The 22,264-nt window shown below is 41.2% G+C and overlaps 1 protein-coding gene across 1 annotated transcript in view; it reads right to left on the bottom strand.

Annotated features, from left to right (window-relative positions):
- The window catches only part of MAML3 (mastermind like transcriptional coactivator 3), a 410,507-nt gene that overhangs the window by 150,137 nt on the left and 238,106 nt on the right, over positions 1-22,264 (bottom strand). The window contains 2 exon segments of the mRNA XM_077755958.1: positions 16,966-17,069; positions 17,072-18,422. Coding sequence (XP_077612084.1) covers positions 16,966-17,069; positions 17,072-18,422 — 1,455 coding nt within the window.

Here is a 22,264-nt window from a genome sequence, read left to right as displayed (position 1 = left end):
GATTATTAATGAGTGCTTTATTTATTTATTTTGATTTCAAAAATACATCTGAATTTTCACCGCAGCGGATGAAATGCGTGTGTGGTACCAGGAACTCAATCTCACAACATGATTTTTCTTGGAGCGCAATTTGTCATCAAGGCTCATGCATCTCCTTAATGCAAATGGCAGACAGTTTTCTCAAATAAAAGGTGTACAAAAGAATAACCCTTGGATTCGACCACTGTAACTTGGACAACATATCACTCTTATCGAATATAAATAGGAATCTGCATGCTGTTATTATTTAAAAATTATTTTAAACCCTGCTTTTACTAGAGGATAAACTTCTTAAGGGCAGGGACCGTGCCTTTTACATCCTTTGTGATGCTCCCGGTAATGGGAATACAGCTTGCCTGCAACTGGTCCTCAGTAAGGGTTGCTAGGTGATTCACATTTGAAGGAGAAATGGATAGAAAAGCCTGAAGGACTGACAGAATTTGTGTGCGTGCATCTTGCTGTGAATAATACAAATGTGGAGAGAGCTGATTAAGTGGGCAGGATGGGCACTGAGGGCCGAGGCCCCCGAAACATTCAATAATCGGAAGTTATAATGTGACTAACGGCAGCACCCACGGCCTACAATAGAGAAGAGAGGAATCAGCGGATGTGTGGCAAGACCGTTGGGAGCTGCAGAAGTGAATCGCAGCACCAGGCATGCGGTGCTTTCAGGGGGAAACACGTAGCTGGAGAGAGAGCATGGAGAACAAGGGAAGAAGCAACGGTAGAGAAACACTAAGTGCTTTAACGTGAAAAGGGAAGGGAAGGAATTCTTTTTAAAAAATTTTTAATGTTTATTTTATTTTTGAGAAAGAAGGAGAGAGAGAGAAAGAGAGAGCGCGCGCACTGGGGAGGGGCAGGGAGAGGGAGACAGAGAATCTGAAGCAGGATCCAGGTTCAGAACTGTCCGCACAGAGCTCGAAGTGGGGCTCAAACTCACGAACCCGTGAGATCATGACCTGAGCTGAAGTCAGATGCTTACCTACTGAGCCACCCAGGCGCCCCTGGGGAAAGAATTCTTAAAGCCGAAGTGAAAACTCACATAACTAACAAGGTTGGGTTTGGTATGAACAAGACCACAGTTCAGATGCTAGGTCCTCTAAACTTTTATTTCCTACTTTAAATAAAAGCAAAGGCTTCTTCACACATCACCAAAGAAATCTACATTTTATCTCTACCATGAGGCATAACTTTGATATCTGCTCGGGGGCTGCCAAGTACGGAGAAACAAATTTCTAGAAGTGTTTGGAGTCTACGACTTCCTCCTGCCTGTCCCCCGACTGCCTCCTCTCTGAATTGTGCACACTCCCCTGATCCACTTATCCCCACGTGGGTCTGCTCATCTTTGCCACTAGGTTGTTCCCATTCTAAGCTTCTCTGTGCCAAGACCACTTAAGCATCTCATGAAATATCAAAAGCCTTTCATAGTACTTATGGTTCACAGATAGGTCCACAAATTCTTTTTTTTTTAAATTAAAAAAAAATTTTTTTAAATGTTTTATTTATTTCTAGGAGAGAGAGAGAGAGAGACAGCGTGAGCAGGGGAGGGTCAGAGAGAGAGGGAGTCACAGACTCTGAAACAGGCTCCAGGCTCTGAGCTGGCAATCAGCACAGAACCCGACGCGGGGCTCGAACTCACGAACCGCGAGATCATGACCTAAGCCAAAGTCGGACGCTTAACCGACTAAGCCACCCAGGCGCCCCAGGTCCACAAATTCTTGACACTCCCTTCAGAGGGTAGAACTAATTCCCTCTAAAGGGGTATGGCTTTAATACCATGTCATAAAAGGCACTGGGGCCCCTTCCTTGCACTCTCTTAAATCAATCATGGTGGGGGAGCCAGCTGCCATGTCAGGAAAACACTCAAGTGGCTCTGTGGGAGAGATCCACATGGTGAAGAACTGAAGCCTCTGGTCAGCAGCTCTGTGAGGGAGCCACCTGGAAAGCAGATCCTCCAGCCCCAGTCCAGCCTTCAGATGACTGCAGTCCCAGCTGACAACCTGATGCAGCCTCATGAGAGACCCTGAGCGAGAACCACCCACCTAAGCTGCCCCTGGATTTCCTCAGACCTGTGTGGGAAAATAAATGTGGTCTTAAGCTGCTAAGTTTGGGGTGTAATTTGTCACACAGTGATAGATAACTCATGCAGTAAATTTTCCAGTAGAATTCTTATTTATTTTGGAGTTAAGGTTTTTTTTTAAAGTTTTTATTTAAATTCCAGTCAGTTAACATACAGTCTAATATTAGTTTCAGGTGCAGAATGTAGCAATTTAACATTTACATACAACACCTGGTTCTCGTCACAATGTGATCCTTTTAATAGATGCAGAAAAAACATCTGACATAGTACAACATCCATTCATGATAAAGACCCTCAACAAAACAGGGTTACAGGGAACATACTTCAACATAATAAAAGCCATGTATGAAAAACCCACAGCTAATATCACCCTCAACGGGCAAGAACTGAGAGCTTTTCCTCTATGGTCGGGAACAAGGCAGGACATGCACTCTCACCACTGTTAATTAATGTAGTGCTGGAAGTCCAAGCCTCAGCAATCAGACAGCAAAAATAAAAAACATCCAAAATGACAAGGAAGAAGTCAAATTTCACCATTTGCAGATGACATGATACTCATTGTAGAAAACTGGAAAGAATCTACCAAAAACTTGCTAGAACTGGGGCACCTGGGTGGCTCCCTCACTTAAGTGCCCAACTTCAGCTCAGGTCATGATCTCATAGTTTGTGACTTTGAGCCCCGCACTGGGCTCTCTGCTGTCAGCACAGAGCCTGCTTTGGATCCTCTGTCCCCACCCCTCTCTCTGTCTCCCCCACTTGATTTCTCTCTCTCAAAATAAATATAAACTTTTTAAAAATGCTAGAACAATACAGGAATTCAGTAAAGTCATGGAATACAAAATCAATGTACAGAAATCTGTTGCAGTTCTATACGTCAATAATGAAGCAACAGAAAGAGAAATCAAGGAATTGATCCCATTTACAATTGCACCAAACCCCGTAAGATATCTAGGAAAAAACCTAACCAAAGAGGTAAAAGATCTGTACTCTGAAAACTATAAAACCCTGATGAAAGAAAATGAAGATGACACAAAGAAATGGAAAGACATTCTATGCTCATGGATTGGAAGAAAAAATACTGCAGTTAAGTTTTAAAACTTTACTAAAATTCCTGCTTTAATCTGAATACTCTCAAGAGAGGGAAAAAAGAGTTTAAAGTAATAATAGCTTTCATTATTTTGGGAACACTTGTTTACCTGCTCCTAATACATGAAAAGGTTAGATGTTGTAAGTGTTCAATTAAATTAAATCCTGCTTTTCTTTTTAGCTTCTGATTTTGACAAAGACAAATGATTTTTCTTATATAATGAGGTTCCAAAAACAACTTGGACACTATAATGCCTTTAAGGGCCCTGGAGAACTGGAAGGTAAGGGGTGGGGGAAAGTGGCTAGATTTTCTCTTGAGGTGTTTTCTTGTTTAATTTCCTTTAACACACTTGAACAAAAAAAGTCAGCATTTTCATATTGTATATTAAAATATGACAAATAAGGAATTTTTATTTTAACCAGAGGTAAATGCAGGAGGAATAATCTTGTCATAGCCAGGATGAAAGAAAACTCTTTTTATCAGCATTGAAAACTCACTAACAGTTGGCTTTTACGAGAGAACATTAAAACACTTTTACTACTTTGCAGCTATATATAATTTTCATATATATGATACTGTGTTTCTCGCAGCATCTTTCCATCCTTGTTTGCGTAATGACTAGACATTTTAGGCACATTATAAATGTCTGTTGAATGAATAAATGGATGGATGAATGAATGAATGAAGTGTGGCTTAGAGGAAAACTGAAGCAGTTATAGTCTCCTAGAGATTAAAAAGGTATGGATAGCGTATGATACAGTTAATGTTTTACTTTATTTATTTTATTTTTTTAAATAGTTTATTGTCAAGTTGGTTTCCATATAACATTCAGTGGTCATCCCCATAAGTGCCCTCCTCCATGCCCATCACCCCCTTCCCCTCCCTCCAACCCCCACCAGCCCTCAGTTTGTTCTCAGCATTCAAGAGTGCTGATGCATAGGAGCACACGTACCCCAATGTTCATAGCAGCACTCTCAACAATAGCCAAAACATGGAAAGGGCCTAAGTGTCCATCAACGGACGAATGGATCAAGAAGATGTGGTTTATCTATACGATGGAGTACTACATGGCAATGAGAAAGAATGAAATCTGGCCATGTGTAGCAACATGGATGGAACTTGAGGGTGTTATGCTGAGTGAAATAAGTCAGGCAGAGAAGGACAGATACCATATGTTTGCATGTATAGAAGGATTAGGAGGAACTTAATGGGGGACCATGGGGGAGAAGAAGGAGGAAAAATGGGAGAGGGAGGGAGGCAAATCATGAGAGACTCTTGAATACAGCTAATGTTTTAAATTAAAAAAAAAAATCCACACAAATAATACACACTATGGGTGGGTCTGATGCTATTCTAAATGCTTTATATAGTTTAAGATGCAGAATTGTCATAGTGACCCTATTACTATCCCCATTTTCTAGATGAGAAACCTAAAGCGCAGAGAGGGTGTGTAACTTGCCCAAGATACTGCAGGTAATGAAGCAGTTAAGTCAGGATATGAGTATCTGTCTGGGCTTCAGAGTCCGTTTCTGCCACCTCCCCAACAAGGCGGTTCTCTCATTGGTCTCAAACTCACCCCCGACAGTTCTCGAGTTCCGAGAAGGTAGGAGCAGTAGCCGAGAGTCCTGAAAAGCAAAGAGCTGTGCCTGCTTTGTGCTGTTTCGGGGAATTGGGTTTCTTCACGAGTTGCTCTCACTAGACTACCAATTTAACACTCTGCCAACTGTCCAATTATTCGTGTTCACGTGGAGCTAAGTGGGTTCTTCTCCAGCTGCACACCTTTTTTTTTTCCCCTCTACATAATTAATGAAGCTCATCAAAACCCTTGAAAACAAGCCCAGAGCACCAGCCACTCTTATTGACATGTTAATAGGGGGTCAGGTGCTCCCGACCCCGCCACAGGATGTTTATATGGCGCCCGCGCTGCTCACAAATGTTCTATGTTGATGACAGGATACGTTCGTTCTCGTGATCAGCAGCCACATGACACGCAAACGGCTGTTGAAGTATCTGGAGCCAGGAGGCCACGCAGATCAGGTGAATTCTAAGGATGACGGCACAAAACCTGCTGTGTGCAGGTCGTCCAGAGGAGAGGGTTCAGTGCCACTGGGAAGAGACCTCCGTGGCCAGCAGTGGACAAGAGGAAGCACTAACCCATTCTGTCCAGTTTAGGGTTATACAGCTTTTAAAAGATGCTGTAAGGGGCGCCTGGGTAGCTCAGTCGGTTAAGCATCCGACTTCAGCTCAGGTCCTGATCTCGTGGTCTAGGAGTTTGAGCCCCATGTCAGGCTCTGTGCTGACAGCTAGGAGCCTGGACCTTGCTTCCGATTCTGTGTCTCCTACTCTCTGTGCCCCTCCCCCACTCATGCTCTGTCTCTCTCTCTCTCCTTCTCAAAAATGAATAAATGTTAAAATAAACGATGACGTAAAAAGTCGGAGGCTTTGAAATAGCAAAGATGTTTTCATGTTGCTTCACCTCTGGTCTTGCAGATTGCCCTTCTGAACGTACATTTTGTTGTTGTTGTAGACCTGCCCTCTCCAACGCAGTGGCCACTAGCCCCATGGGGCTGCTGAGCCCTTGAAATCTGACTGCTCCAAATCGAGCTGTGCTGTAACCATAAAGGACACATCTGATTCCAAAGACTTGGTATGAAAAACAAGAATGTAACATATCCCATTCATAATTTTTATACTGATTACACATGGACATAGCAGCATTTTAATATTTCGGGTTAAGCAAAAATATATTAAAAGTAGTTTCACCTGGTTCTTCTTGTCTTTTGTAATGTTGTGAAATTTTAAAATTCCATGGCTTGCACTTGTGGTTGCATTGTATTTCTGTTGGACGGTGCTGCCCTAACGTTGGAACACCAACACCTGTCACTGCTCAGAGAGGGGAGCAAAGGCCAAACGATCTTCCAAGTCTTTTCTCCAGGCATGTCTGCCACATTAACAAAAATCTTACCAGTAGGTAATATTGAAACCCAGCACTCTCCATCATGAAGGCTGTTCTACTGCAGACGTGAACCGCCTTCCACAGCCTTCAGTCACCCTTCAGCCCCACAGCGTAACACTCCAGGCCCTGACTGGCCACAGCACGAGCACACCACAGTGCCGGGCGGCACATGTAACTCGGATTCTTACCGCACTGACCTGAAGGGGCTGATTCTCTGCTCTGTGTCTAGCAGCTTTTAGGGAATGAGCAGGTGCACCTGGAGCCTTACCTTTGAGTGTGCAGTTTGTGGATAATACAACTGTGTGCATGGAGGGCCCGAAGGAGGCTGCCGTCACACCTGAGGTGCCGTGGGGCTGTGGCTGCAGTCCTCTTGTTCAGAGGGGATGACTTTTTCCTAATTCTCACCAACGCACCAGTAAAAACTCGTGATGGCCTGACACGGACCACTTTCTACACCATTTTGCTTGCACTGACTTTCTGAGCTTCAGCTTGGCACTGAAAGCAATTCTTGCCTTACTAAGCCCATTAACGTCCTTTGTATGAACTGGCTGGAGCCCAGTGCAGAAAAGAAGCTCAAATAAACTTTCAAACATTTCAGATGCAAAAGCAATTAGAGGATGCAAGTATGTTTATAAACCTCTTCTAGGAAATCATAATATTAACAAATGGGAGTTATCAGTTTAGATACTATTTGGGGTCAATATTTACTGTTCAGTAAATAAAAATGTATAGGGAACCTGCATAATCTCATGAATCATACTAACTAATCATGACAGCATATTGGAAATCTAACTAACATGAAAGGTATTTTGATTCTTTATGCTTTGGGTCAGATGCAAGCCATTTGGTGCCATAAAAAAGATTAATTCCATAGAAACTTGCTCAGGAACCAAGATGTAATACAGTATCTCTGTATAGGAAAATAGCATTTTTTCCAAAGAGTTTTATAACCTCTAGATAAGCTGAGAGTTGCTATAGTTAATGAAGGATGACATAATATTTTTTAAAACTTATTAGAGGAATCCTGTTCCTTTAATATACTTGCATAGTGACTCTCCCGTCTTTAATAGATACGATGTGACCAAGTAAATCCTTAATATAGAAATATTAAGCAAAAGGAACATATGACAGTCTGTTCCTACTCTAAATAAAGAAAGCAAACATTTTCATACTAATATGGATTTATTGAAAAGTAAAAGCTTGCAAAAACAAAAAGCCCAACTATAAAACATAGGAGTAGCTATTTGAGGCTCAACTTAACACAAACTTTAAAAAAAAAATTGCCATGAGCTTGCTTCACACCTTTTGTGAAGTGTGGAACAACTATCTCAGCAAATGAGAAATACAAATCAGAAGAATAAGGTAAATAATAACAAATAAGATTTGATATTTACATATTTATATGACTTACTCATCATCTTTCAGGAACTATTCCACTACCCTAATATTTAATCTCATGATCATAAATATTTGATTCACTTCCCTTTCATCGTATCATATATTCAATCACCAAGTTCTGTTACTTCTTTCCTTTAGAAGCTGCTGCGCCTGTTTTCCCATGAACTGTAAAGGACGAATCCAGAGGGAGATTCTCAGTATCTCCAACTTGAAATGGTAGAAAGTCCCCTAACTGTTCTCTCATACATTTCACCTCACTATTCCCCAACATGAACCTCTCTCTCCAGCCTGGCTATAGTCTGCATTGCCCAGGTAAGGAACAACCCTTTGCTTGAAGCAGAATGCCTTTCCACTCACTCACCATCCGATCTAACTCCTGGTCATTCTTGGTCTACTCAAAGCTGATCTCCCCTTGGAAGCTGCTCCTTTACTCCAGGCTGTACTGACCCTTGCCTTCTCTCTGCCTGTAATCCCTAATAGAGAATTTAGTAAGGTGGCACTTACCCACTTGCTGCCCTGTATTGACTTAACCTGTGTGTCTTCTCATCTCCCTGGCCAGAGTGCACACTGTGGGATACTGTAGATGATATTACTCTGGTATCTTTTTTTAGTCCATAACATTTAGAATTTTAGAAGTGAATATACACAAGGACAGTATACTTGGTCAAGTTTCATAATTTTCCACACTTGTGACAGACCCTTAGTCCAACAGACTTTTGTCAGGGAAAAAAAAAAAACCAGCAGGACCTCCTCTCTTACGTGTGAATGCACTAGGTATCCACTGGGAGGCATTGGGCAGGGGCGGGGCTTGGGTAGAGCGAATGATCTTGAAAGGAAGGGAATCTCAAACTCAGGAAATAGAATGAAAATAGGCCTCCAGCACCTCCTTAAAGCTCAGGAATACCTGGGAAGTGTGCCTGAATTCCATCCTTGATGTAACAGTGTCAGAATATGGAACAGAAGAGTCCTGGCTCTACTGATATGTCTGTAAGCAGTCTTGCCCTAAGGAGGATGTCCCCAAAGAAGCCTTAAGTAAGCCTGTGCTTCCTCTAATGTGTACACTTCCATTCCATGCGCAGGTCAGCTCACACAAGGCCACAGCCTCAGTTGGTCCTGAAACAGAGGAATGGACAGCCAACACTCTCTTGGAGAGATGAGGGAAATTCCACCCTTCTCCCAGGTGGTGGCGAACAGTGGAAGGTGCACTGCTTTGTCCGATTAAGAAAATCAACAGGAGTAATTCTATAATATACAAAACATAGCTAGAATCCACAAGATCTGAGCTCTTACAATTTTCACCCTATCCTAAGAAAAAGAAATCCATTAAGTGCAGAGTAACCTAATTTTCCCATCTTACTTGAAATGATACACGGCTTAGACCCTACAAAATTTATAGCTCCAAAGGCAATAGCTGCCAGATACAAATATTGAGTGTGAAATAAACAGGTTGTTTTTATTGCAGATTCAGAGCTATCTTATGTATAATTTCTCCATTAGAAAACGGAGCGGTGGTGGGTTTCTTATTAAAATGCACACTCCCAGGCCCCATCCCAGACGTACTGACTCTGAATCTTTGGCAATAGAATCTGATTACCTGCATCTTGAACAAGTTCCCCAGGTGATTCTCAGGCCCACAAAAGCTTCAGAACTACTGATTGTTGGGGGTGTAAGTGCTCTCATTAAGCAAGAATATTCTTGTCCCATGAAGTCTTTAAGGGCTATTCTCCTAAGGTACTAATTAAAACCTCTTTCTTGCACAAAGCTATTATATAGCAAATTCCTAAAATTTTTTCTTTTCTGCTGTTTACTATTCGCCTCATATTTCTAAGACTCTGGCAGAATATCAATCAGGATTTTCAAAATATGCCAGTGTGTTTATGGAAATGACTTATTACACCCATCAATATAAACATTTCATTTATTATCTAGATTTTTGTAGCACTTCTGCCCACTGGTTTCCCCTCAGCTGGAAGGCCGTGGACTCAGTCAGTGATGAGTGTTCTGTCAATATTTTACCTTGCATCTGAGTCGCCAGATACTATTGGCTTTGTCAGGGTCAGGGAACCTAAATTGTTTTTATAGTCCTTGAAGTAAGTCAATATTTTCAAGATTCTAAAAACTGTTCAATGGTTATAATCACAAGAACTTATTCTAAGGAAGCACGACGATCATGTTGACACTGCTGTCCTTTGGAAGGCATGCATGTGACATATGTAAATTTTATGGTAAGGGAGCACTTTAGGTTTTCTGAAACCAGCTCTATTAAAGCCCAAAATGTTAGGAGCAATAATGTGAAATTTGCTGTAAAACACAAATTTTCACATTAGACAATATTCGATATTCAGACAGAAAAATGTTGAAAGCCACTGAGGGAGCCTCTGGTAGGCTGAACACTCGCATTTATCTTGGCTTCCTCCAGTGCCTCATTACAACGAAAATAAAGGGATAAAAATGATTAAACATTCAAGAACAAAGAGGATGGGAGATAGCAACAGCAATTGAGGGGTATCAACAAAATTTTGGAAGAGGAGTATCAGATGGCTGAGTGGTAAACAATTAGCAGCTTAGAGAAGGCTAAATCTAAGCCTGCGCGTAGGGGAAGCCAAAAATAAAGCAAGATGATTCAAGCCAAAGAATGCTATAAATTCTCAGAAATTAGAAGGACCTCTAAATGCCAGGGTGGGAGGTGGGGTGCACACAAAAGGAAAATTGGTTAAAGTTCTGTATAATTAAGAGGTCGACCAGCTATATTCCCCATGCTGAAAGTAGGAAGGTATACTACTGAGAGAGAGAGATTAAGCCACAAGTCTTTGGAATCCTGGATCCCAGCCCTAGCTGAGGGTGAACTGAGGAGCCATACAGAAACAGGGAGCTGACTGAAAGTCTACATAATATTTAGTGAGACACCCCTCACCATCGCCTCCACCTACCAACTTCCTTCCTCTGCTCAGCTCTAAAAAGCCAGCCTCCAGATTTACAAGTTTCAGTAGTGAAACTGAAGGAATCTTTTCTGATGGGCCATAGGGGGTAAAAAAATCTACAGACATGGACCCAGTAAAATGGCTGGGTTCTAGCCCGATCCCTCTATAGCAAATGAGAAGCTCTGTCTAAGCCCACAGAGCAACTAATTAGCTATATCGTGCCTCATTCTTAAAATAATTAGACATTTGAGAAAAGCTCCTAACATGAAAGAAAGAAAAATCAAATGAACATATGGGTAAAGGGTGCTTGGGAGAAACCGAGACAAAGCAGAGAGTAGGAGAAAACATAATTTAATTTAAATGATAATGTCCAACAATCAAAAAGGGTAAATGAGAGAACAAGAAAGAACTTATGGAAATTTGAAATGTGATAAATAAAATGAAATATTTAATTTTAGAGTTGGAGGATAAAGTTAAGGAAATCATACAGAACATAGAGCAAAAGGTCAAAGACATGGAAAACTGAAAAGATACAAAAATTAGAGAACAATCCAGGAAGTCCAATACATGATGAATAAAAGTTCCAGAAAGTTAAAAACAGAGAAAAAGGAAGGAGAAATAATCAAAGAAATAATACAAGAACACATCCTAAGGACATTTTTCCAGATTTCTTAAGAAAAAGTTCATCATCAGATACAGTAAATGGAAAATGGTTACATTAAGGCATATAATGAAATTTCAGGAATACAGAGAGGGTCTGAAAGGCTCTCAGTGAAAAAAACAAAACAAAACAAATTACATGCATAGAATGGGGGATCCAAATTTCACTAGATTTTCAACAATACGAAAGCCACAGGATCTTGAAGAAATGTCTCTGAAATTCTGACAGAACATTTCTAAACTATAATTCTACATCTGGCAAACTGTTCATAAAATGTGAGGATAAAGTTATTTTCAAAAACAGTTTTCATTAAAAAATCTCTAGAGCACCCTTTCTTAAGAAGCTCTGAAGATGTGCTCTAGCAAATTGAGACTAAGCCAAGGAAGAGGAGGGAGGGATCAAAAAAAGGGGTAATGTGACTCAGAGAGGGGTGAAACATTCCAGAAATAATGATGAAGGGTAGTTATAAGACTTCAGTTAAGTAGCAGACTAAGAAAACTGTAAACAGAAGAAGCCTGGAACAAGAGGGTATAAACCTTCTGGAGACACAATGAAGGAAAGAAAGAAAGAGAGCAGTGAGGAAGAGAAAGGGAGAAAAGAGAAAAGGGAGAGAGAAAAAATAGAAAAGAAAATATAAGAAAAACAGATTGTTTGATATTTGATCGTATCTTAAGTTTTACAGAGTCAGACAAGTTTGAGGATGGATCGAAGGTAGCTGTAAGGAAAACACCAATCAAAAAAAGGTCATTACTAACTCCAGGGAAAACAAAAAGTTGTACAAGAAAGGAAATAGAATCATAGTATGCTGCATAAGAAAATTGTAAATGTGCAATGTAAAAATCACTCATGTAAATATGGAATACTTTAAAATCATAATTTGCACTATAACTAGTTATGTTGAGTGTTTGCAGAAAAGAAAAAGAGAGATTCTATGTGTGGGGAGGGGGGTTATGTTTGTTTGTGAGGAGGAAGTATGAGCAGGTTAAACCCTCATCTTCTATAGAACAAAATAACTGAAAAATTGAGACACAGCAGTTGATGGAGATGAATAAGAGAAAACAACTTAAGAATGGAGGGGATGAAGCAGTGCACTCCTGCTTCCCCTCAGAAGCCTTCCCCTAATAGAAGTACTATTTGACTTTTGAAACTATGTCATGTATTATTTGGATAAAATAAACAACGCTATTTTGAGGAAACTAAAGGGGCTCCAGGTTTTTAATGACAAGGGAAATGTATTTTCAAAGAGATTTCCAAGATGGCTGTGAATACTGGAGTTCTGTTCTTTTTGTGTAGATTTTATGGCTAAAAGCTCATAATAATATATCTCACATGGTACCCAGCAAATTTTGGCAAAATAAAATTGAAAGGGGAAAACATTCTACAAAATATGAGCATACGTGTTCTCATTATGATATCCACAGCCACACACATGGCAAATGCCGTGTAAAGAACAAAGTATCACAGTAGTCTATGATTTATCTAGTCCTAGGATAGTAACTACTAAAAATTAGCATCACATTTTGGAAATGATTCGCTTTCCACTGTTCCAGGGTGGAATTATTTTTGGCCTTTGGGTATCCCTGTAACCTTCCTTGACCAGCAGGCGGTCATTTGCTTCTGGTTTACTTCTTTCATAGTTGCTCCATTGTCATTTTGTTTGTCAGACACAGAGACCGAGTTTGCTGGGACAAACTCACTGTTGTTCTATTGGTTTAAGATAACCACCTCCTATCACAGGATTCTTTTTAGACCTGTCTTTCCAGTTTTTCTATTTGATCTCAAAACCAGCTCCGTGTTATTTTAACTAATGCTCTCTCCACTGAAGCTGATAATCAAGTAAACACAGTTTTGGCTTGAACTTTGATAACTGCCATGTTTAATGATTTATTAAACACTGCTATGTTGAAGACACAGTGTTAGGTACCATGAAAAACAGCGAAAACAGAGAGACAGACATACACAGAGAAAGAGAGACAGAGGCAGAGACAGGAGGAGGGAGAGAGAGAGAAAGAGAAAGAGTGAGAGAAAGAGAGACAGAAGGATCTTGTCTTTGAGAATGAGACTAGGGAAAGATAATAGACAGACATGAACAAAGTAAGTTCTGGTTATTTCAACTCAGAAACACATGCTTTAAGAATCAGAGAACAATCCAGAAGGTCCAATATATGATGAACAGAGATTCCGGAAAGTAAAAAAAAAAGCAAAGAGAGGAGGAATGATCAATGAAATAACAGAAGAACATAACCCAGAGAAGATTCAAAAACTTGTAATGGTGGAAATGTTACTGATAGTTCCATTGTCACTGTTTTAGCTGACATTTTATGGGAATTAAGAGAATAAGTAAAAAGAGGATGCAGAAAGATAAAGGAAAAGAGAGTGAGTGTGGGGAAGTGGGTTTTAGAACCATCTCTAGAAGCCGGGATTCACAACGAGTATATGTAAATGAATAGAAAATAATAGTATCGTTTCAATCCAACTGGAAAAGTGGATAAATAAAGATTTTTAAAAAAGAATTAGTGAAGCATAAACCTTTTTTAAAATAGGGGATTTCCTTTGCTTAAGAAGTATTTTTCCTGATGATAGAATTAATATACACATATGATAGATAATTTAGAAAACTCAGTTAAGTATAAAGAGGAAGATAAAAATCACTTATAATTTCATGACCCCAGATACCATTCCTAATATTTTAGATATTCAATATTTTTCTATACACATTGAAAAACACAATCTGGAATGTAACATATAAGCTATCATATGATCTTATTATTTCATTCATCTTATGAACATTTCCATGTGATTAATCACTCATAATTATCCTGATTTTCATGTACATTATTTTTCCAAAATATTTAGTTTGGTCCCCATTTTTCACTATCATAAGTTAACATCATGAGCATAATCTTTGTACATAAATCCTTGGTTAATTTTCTAATTGCAAGAAATAATCTATGAATTCTGAGTAGTGGAATTACTAGATAAAACATATTTGCAATTTTTAAATAAGATTTTTTTTGTTCCTAGTTTTTGGTTCCCTCTTTAAAAAAAATCCAGGTGAGTGAATTTCTATTCATTTCTGAAAGAAATGGCATTTTCTGTGAATATCCCAAATAAATAAACATCTGTATAAGAGAATTACTTTGAAATAAATGTTTTAGTGTTATTGGCTTTGACATTCAAGTCATTCATTAAAACTAAGTGTTGGTCGTGCTCCTTTTGGCCAACAAAGAGTAAAGTGAATTTTCACTAGCAACAGCAGAAAACAAATTTGAACTACACCTATGTATAATTATATTTTATATCGTGCCTGTAATTTGAGCTCGTATTTGTGCAATGTACTCGCATATAGTGTAATTAACTATTCTGAGAGCTATGTAAATACTGCTCCACAATCAGGTAAAAGCATGAAATAAATGGTATGTTTGCAGAAAGATATTCACATGTTTATATATGTATTTTGAAGCTTGTTTCAAACAGTGGTGAGTTAATATTTCATTAAAAAGTGTGCATTTTGCTTGATGGTTCTTTTTGAGGTTAAGAAGTGATTATTCTAATGAGGCCTCAGACAGGAGGATTCTGTCTACCCTGAAAGTACCTCGTGAGATGGAAGGAATAAAGGAGGAGCCCACAGATTTAATCCAGAAAACCATCACTTTTGTTTCTACACTTGACTGAGTCCTTTCAAAACATGACCTCTGCGGCTCAAGGCTTCAGTTACTCACAGTCAGGCAAGCATAAGGACCTGAAATAAGTACCTTTAAAATTCGTGTTCCAGCAAAGACAAGAACTTCATCCCAAGTTAGCAAATTTCAAAAGACATTTAGTGAGGGTGGGGAGTGAGGATGGGCTCACATCTCACCCACATGTCTCAGAGCCTGTGAGGTGGAATTAATCATCTTTGGTCTGGCTTGGAGGAAATACCTTTCTGTAGCTCGCGTAAAAACAGCAAATGTAGAAGCACAATTTGTATTAAGATTAACAACAGACCATTTTGACAGCTTGTGATCTCATAAACCTCTGATGTGTCTGGGCTACAACAAATACCCCTATATGTTGCTTATATTTTTACCTCCTTCAGAACCTAATACTGAAGCATATAAAATGTTGCATTTTCCAAAGGTATCACATAAAAGCTCACATTTCAATGGTGTTTTTCTACCAGCTGCTGATTACAGTTGGTGTAAACCCAACTATATTTTTATTCCTCCAGACAGAATTTCTTTGGAGTTGGCCGGCATGTGCAGACAAGAAACCACTGTGAGGTTTTGGGCTTGGAAGGCTGTGAAGGACAGCATCAAGCCACAGAGCTCAGGCCTGTCTCTGCAGGCCAGCACCAGCTCCTGCTGTGCAGAGCTTAGGGAAGGTGGGTGTGGGGTGGGGCCGCCATACTGGGAGACGCAAGATTCAAACAGCCCCTAGTGATGCAAGATCTGCCTGTAGTACTTCCCAGCGCTGAGTGCTTCCAATTGTGGACACACATCCAAGCACTAGTTAGAACCTGTTTGCGCGTGAGAGCCCTTAAAGCGAAGACTTTTCTACAAAATCCCCAACTACGAGGCAAATGTCACCATCCTAAAAGGACTAAGGCACAAAACAGCAATTGGGAGTGAAATGGTGGCCCCAGTGAGTTCACCCATGTTGGAGGAAAGTCAGCAGATCAGTGCATTTCCCCACTCCCTTATTCCTTCAAGGTAGATAAGGTGTTTAAGGAGCTGTGGCTCCTTGGGACACCTGCGTGATTCAGTCGATTGAGCGTCCGACTTTGGCTCAGGTCATGATCTCACAGATCATGAGTTCGGCCCCTCGTCAGGCTCTGTGCTGATGGCTTGCTCAGAGCCTGGAGCCTGCTTTGGATTCTGTGTCTCCTGTCTCTGCTCCTCCCCCTCTCTCTCATAAATAAATAAATAAATAAATAAATTAAACATATATATATACATACATATACACATATACATATGAAAGGAGCTTTGGCTGTTTGCTACACTGGTCAGAATGAGGGGAGTGAATGCTTGTCAACTGAGGACTCACACTCCCCATGACTGCCATTTGCTGTTACCACAGATCACTGAGAGCCCTACACCCCTAAACTAGGATGCCATAAAGAAAGACGGGGGTGAAAGAGGAGAATTTATTTTGATCCAGCACTAAGATATATTCACCATCAAATTTTCCTGAATTAGAGCTGAATGAATCAGAGTGGTTTTATTGCACTCCCAGGTCAGGAGGTTGAAATAGCTTCTAACTGTGCTAGTTCATGTTTAAATGCTGAATGGTCCTACAAAAATCTATCCTCCATTTCCCTTTGAAAATACAGAAAGCTCTCCCCACCTTTAAACGTCAAGAATCCACATTTCCACTATTCACCATTTGGTAAGACAAGTGAAGAGGGTTTCAGGCCTTATAAAACTGATGCAGAGATGCCTAAGTGCTCTGGCCTCGCCACCACCCGGGCGCTAGGACCATACAGCCCATGAGAGAAGCCACAGAAGGATCCACATGTTTTGCCCTGTGACCTCTATCGCCTGCCTCTCTCAGAGTGAGAACTTCACGTAATTTCCAGTTGCTTCTCTGCTGGCAGGAATGAGAGAAGTTTAATTCCATTCAGACACAGGAAAGTCTACTATGCCAACCTTTCCCATTTCTTAGAAGCAAGGAAATAACAACAACAACAACAACAACACCCCAAACCTGGCAATCACAGGAGGTCCTGCAGGAAGGACTCTGCAGGCAACGAAAGCCCGTCCCCACGGTCGCGCTGGAGCGCATCACAGGCGGACGGTGTGAAATGCAACGGCGCCAACGGCGCGTGGCTCTCGCGCTTACCTGACCGTGGGACGGAAGCGCGGCGTAGGCCATGGGCTGGCTCATCACTCCCTTCTGCTTCAGGAGGAGCATGCGCTTCTGCTCCTCACTCAGGTGCGCGCNAAGTCTGCGTTAAAATGGGTCAGAGGCTTAGTGTTGCCGTAAGTGAGAATATTGTGCTGTTTGTTTAAGGAGTTTGTACCCAAGTTATTTGGCTGCTGATTGATCATATTCATGTGGTTCTGAGGGAGGTAGTTATTCATTGTCGTCTTCTGCAGGTTGTTTGCCATGGGAGGCACTATGGGGTTTTGGTTGTTAAAGGCTTGGGGGTACATCATTGGGCTATTTGGTTTTTCTGCAGCGAAAGCTGCCCCGTAGGGGCTGGACGGAGGCCCTAAAGGAGACCAACTCGAAGTCTGGTTGGAATGCTGCTGCTGCTGCTGCTGTTGCTGTTGCTGCTGCTGCTGTTGGTGCTGCTGTTGCTGTTGCTGCTGCTGCTGCTGCTGCTTCTGCTGCATGAGTTTGGCCCTTTGCTGCTGCTGGGCAGCCATCTGCTTGAGCTGCTCCGCTGGAGACATGTCGGAGCTGGGCACGGCCCCGGGGCCGGACCCTGAACCAGCCACTGTCACCGCTGCCGGATTAAGGAGATAGCCATTTCCAGGCCTAGGTGGAGCTTGGCCCGGCGTGTGGGCTTGGTTCGGAGTTTGAGGGGACTGGACAGCACAGTTTGCTGGTGAGCTGGCGGGGTTTGGAGCTGCAGGAGTGCTGGCAGCAGAAGGTAAACTCGTGGCTGTGGAGACGGTGGAAAAGGGAGGACCCGACGAAGAGGGCCTCGCCTGGGGAGATCCCATGGAGACGTGTGCAAAAGGAGAGTGAGAGGGGTCGCTCTTCACGCTCACGCTCTCCTGGGAGAGAGGGGTCTCCGTCGCCGGCTGCGAGAATTCTGGCTCCTTCTTCTCTTCAAAGTCTTCGTTGAACAGGTCCTGTATGTCATCTTCAGGAACCGTGTTGGCCAGTTCATCTATTAATTCTTGCCACTCCTGGTCATTCAGGTTAATGTCTGAGAACAGCTTGTTCTGATTGGAAAGAGAGGTTTCTGATGTGTCTATGCAAGTGGGGTCATCTAGAGGCTCCTGTTTGAGGTCCTTGCTCTGCAGGATGGTGAAGCTATCCTCCAGGTCACTGCAACCATTCACAGGAAGTTTGATCTCGGGAAGCCTACCATTCTTACTTAGATCTTCTAGAAGCCCGGGCGTGTGAGTTCCGCTATTCTGCAAGGGCAAAGAAGGCTTCAGGTCAAGTTGGTGAAGAGGAGAAGCTGAAGGCAGCGGCATGTTGATGGTTTCCATCCCTGCGGGAATGTCCTTTCGTATTCTCTTGCTGGTTGGAGAAAAATTACCATCGCAAGCCCCATTCTGCTGGTCTCCATTGAGTGGTGATCGAGCTCCTTCCAACTTCCTTTTCACGGTCTCTTGGAGCTGGAAAAGACACAGTGAAGAGGGTAAGTAAATCTCCAGGTCATCATTTACCCTTTGAGAGAGGGGATATGCTATGGCTGTGAACTACCTTTTAAATGCTTTATAACACACAAGAAAGATGTTCTGCGTCTAAGTTCAAAAGTAGCCAGGCTTCAAATTCTGTGGGAAAAGGTTTTACCCAAAAGAAGAGCCTATGAGGCTAGGAGACAGAAAACACTAAAGACTGGAGGGTGGAGAACAAAAGAAAAACAGACAGTTAAAGGCAGTACTTCTCTTACAGCAGAGGCATCTATTATTATTTTCGAAAGTGATGTTAAATCTGAGACTTGGACCAAAATGTGTTCTACTTGAGGAGGATGTTAATCCCCATCTTAACTTTTTCTCACATCTTAACTGAAGACATCAAGGAATTATATCAACAATATTTTTTAAAAACACGAAAAATCCTCTAAGAATATGGAATTTAACTCATTTACTGACTAGCACAGAGATGAAGATTAATGGTTAACATAACCTACAACTTCCTTTCAGTTCTTATTTACTTGACCTCCCAGCACCTTGTGATACAGCAGCCCACACGTCTCTGAAAGCATGCTTCCATTGCCTTCCACGGTAGCACATTTTCCTGGATTTCCTTCTTTCTCTCCATCTGCTCTTTCACAGTATCATTTGTAGTCTTCATTCTTTCTCTAAGTGAAGGGATTCCTCAATGTTTGGTCTTATGCCTTTTGTTCTGCCCACTCTACAGGCTTGTCTACATGATCACATCTATTACAATAGCTTCGACTATCTTTTCTAAGCCGGTGGACCTGTAACAACGTATCCAGTCCAGTCTTCTCTGCTGAGCTCCACTAACTCCATGTCTTCTTCCTGGATGCCTCACGAGCGTCCAAAACTCAATGTGTCTCAACATTAAGCTGATTATCAAACATGATCCCCACCCATGTTAATTATCTCAGTATCTACCCAGTTCCCTACTCAATATCTACTCAGCTACTCAAACTGGAAACCTGAGCGTTATTCTCAAAACATCTCACATCTCCAACCACCAAGTCCTCTGGATTCTATACCTAAAACATCCCTCTAATATGCCCACTCATCTTCAACCTCACTGCCACTATACTAGACCAGAATACCATTTTCTCTCACGAGATTTTTGCAATAGTCTCCTAATTGTTCTCTTTGCCTTGCCTCCATTCATCTGTCCTTTCACTCCTTCATCTGGTCTTTTGCCCATTGCTTTGTTCTCCAACAATCTATTCTCTATACTGCCACTTCTTTCAAGAAATATAGTGCCCTTCTGTTTATAACCCTGAAATGACTTCCATTGCCTTTAGATTAAAATCCAGACTGAGCCTACTTCACCTGGCTTCTGCTCATCATTCCAGACTCATCTTCTTGCTTCTCTGTTTGGCATCACCTGCCTGTCCCCTGCTGAACAGTTTCTATCAACTCCCCTGAAACTTGTTCAGTTTCTTAAATCTGTCAAGCTTCCTTCTGCCTCCAGGGCATTGTACATGTTGCTGGTTTTTTTTTTTTTTTTTCTTGGAACATATTCTTCCCCTCATCTCTCCCCACCCCCAGGTTAATAGCTAACCTACCTTTCAGATTCATCTAGGAAATATTACATCCCATCTGCACTCTAACTACATTAGGTACCTTCTTTGACCCATCTATACTGGGTTGGATATCCTGGAATAAGTTTTTCCAAGCAATCTCCACTTCCCCATTATAGCTTCTACCATACTCTGGGACAACTGCTTAAGTGTTTAGTGAGCTCCAAGAAGGTAGGGACTATGACTGACTTGCTTCTTGTGTATCCATGGGGCTGCACCTAGTGTTCAGGTTCATAGAAGCGGTTAATAAGCAATGGCAAGTTGAATAATTAATTCTATTGTCTAGTTCACAGGAGCTGAAAGAGGTGAGTTTTAGTCAGAGCAGGAGGCAGCCCTATTGACTATAAGGAATGCCAGACTTGGAGACTCTACATTCCTGGTAATAGAAACTCTTACCTTGAAGAGTTTTGTGTTCACTTAGCTGGACTTATCTGAGAAGTCCAGTTAAGCAAACTCTTGCTAATTCTATAGATTTATTAACTATAAACCTAATTCATCTGTCTGCCCCTTTCCTTTCTGTCACAAAAGGACAATGCGTGGGGCTCTGGTGAAAGAGTCTGGCGAAGAGTAGCTCCTTGGAAGTTCCTGCTGAATGACCAAAGGAAGGCTAAGTCAGGTTAGAAGGGGTCTCAGTAACTTTATGGAGATGAAGGCAGGGCAGCATGAGGAGGGGGGAGGCAGAGCAGTCCTTCACTTGGGCACTCTCCTATTCTTCGCAAAGGTGTAATATATTATAGAAGCCAGGAAGAGAGGAGCAAAATTCCCTCTGACCCCATTCTTCACTTACATGTGGAACTGCCAAGTCTCTAGAGGAACCCTATGTATAATAAAACCAATCTGCAGATGATGTGGGGGATTCTAAGCAGTGCCATTTTATTGCTATTCTCTCATAAGTAGAGAATTCTATTTCAAAAGTAAACAGAAAAGGTCCTTGAATAAAAATCCAGTCTAACCCCTGTCCCTAAATCTTATATGTTTAATCACAGCACAGAACACTGTCTGCATTCACTTGGTAGAAGCTCCAGAATTGCTGAAAACAAGGGGACACACTGGAGTTTGACTTCAAAGAAGACACTGGTTCAATCCATCATATTAGGTAGCAACTGCTAGAAAATTATGTTATTTATTGAACAGACCAGAAAATCGTAGTTTTGATCATAGGTATGGCAGATATTTGAATGTAGCTCTAACACACACAGCAGCAAGTTCAAATATCATAGCTTTAGGGCCTAAAGAAGAGAAGACTTGGGGCCCTTGGCACCACTTGAAGGGATGTTAAAAAAAAAAAAAAAAGCACTTGTACAAATGAAACTGATTTTAGAAAGTTCACGTCCATCATTCTGTTCACCATGAAATGGATGGGGCAGGATGGGGAAATAAAGACAAATGATCTGTTTGTTCCTCTGTAAAACAGTGGTGGCTGAGAACACATTGAAGGGTAGGTCTGGTTGGGAACCCCAAGTTTCACCTCTTCGCAGCTGAGAGGTCCTACCTGGGTACAGACGTATAGGGCAGTAATACAAAAACATTAGCCTTGGCCCAGTAGTTAGAATGCCTGGGTTCAAACCTAAGACTTCCTCCCTCCGGCTAAGAGTTAATACATATAAATGTTGTCTGGTATTTAATAAATGTTAGCTATGATCCTTTCCATTAGAAAGTGAGTTCTATGACGGGAAGGATTTTTCTGTATTGTTCACTACTGAATCTCTAGTACCTCATAGTTGATAGTCGATGATTATCTGTTAAATGAATGAATCCTGGAAAATTTATTTAACTTCTCCTAAGTTTTGGTTACCACATCTGCAAAATGGGTTAATAATTTCTAGCTCATTGAGTTACTGTGAGAATGAACTTAAATGTAATAATATGGAAAACACTTAACTTGATGCCTGGTACCCAATGGGCACCAAACAAAGCCTTAGCTATTACTGCCTTTAAAATTCAGTGATACCGTAGTCATAACTGCAATTGAGACAGATTACTTTCTGGGTCTTTAAAATACAAATAGGTAGAATGATAATATTTCTGTTCCCTAGCTGGCAAAATCCTAATGTTTTCTAAGCATCTGGTGTAGCTTTTTTAATATGAACAACAAAAATCAAATTTGCAATTCAAGCCCAAGTCCAAGTGCTAATGCATTCATGTCCTAGATTGTACAACAACACTAGATTGTTGAGGTTCAAGTCAAATGCATTTTCAGCCTGTGACCTGAATGGGGCTGCTGAG

This window comes from Crocuta crocuta, unplaced genomic scaffold (assembly GCF_008692635.1).
Source record: "Crocuta crocuta isolate KB4526 unplaced genomic scaffold, BGI_CrCroc_1.0 scaffold112, whole genome shotgun sequence".
Classification (NCBI taxonomy): Eukaryota; Metazoa; Chordata; class Mammalia; order Carnivora; family Hyaenidae; genus Crocuta; species Crocuta crocuta.
Note: the sequence above shows the minus strand (reverse complement) of the source record. Positions and strands in the feature narration are given on the sequence as shown.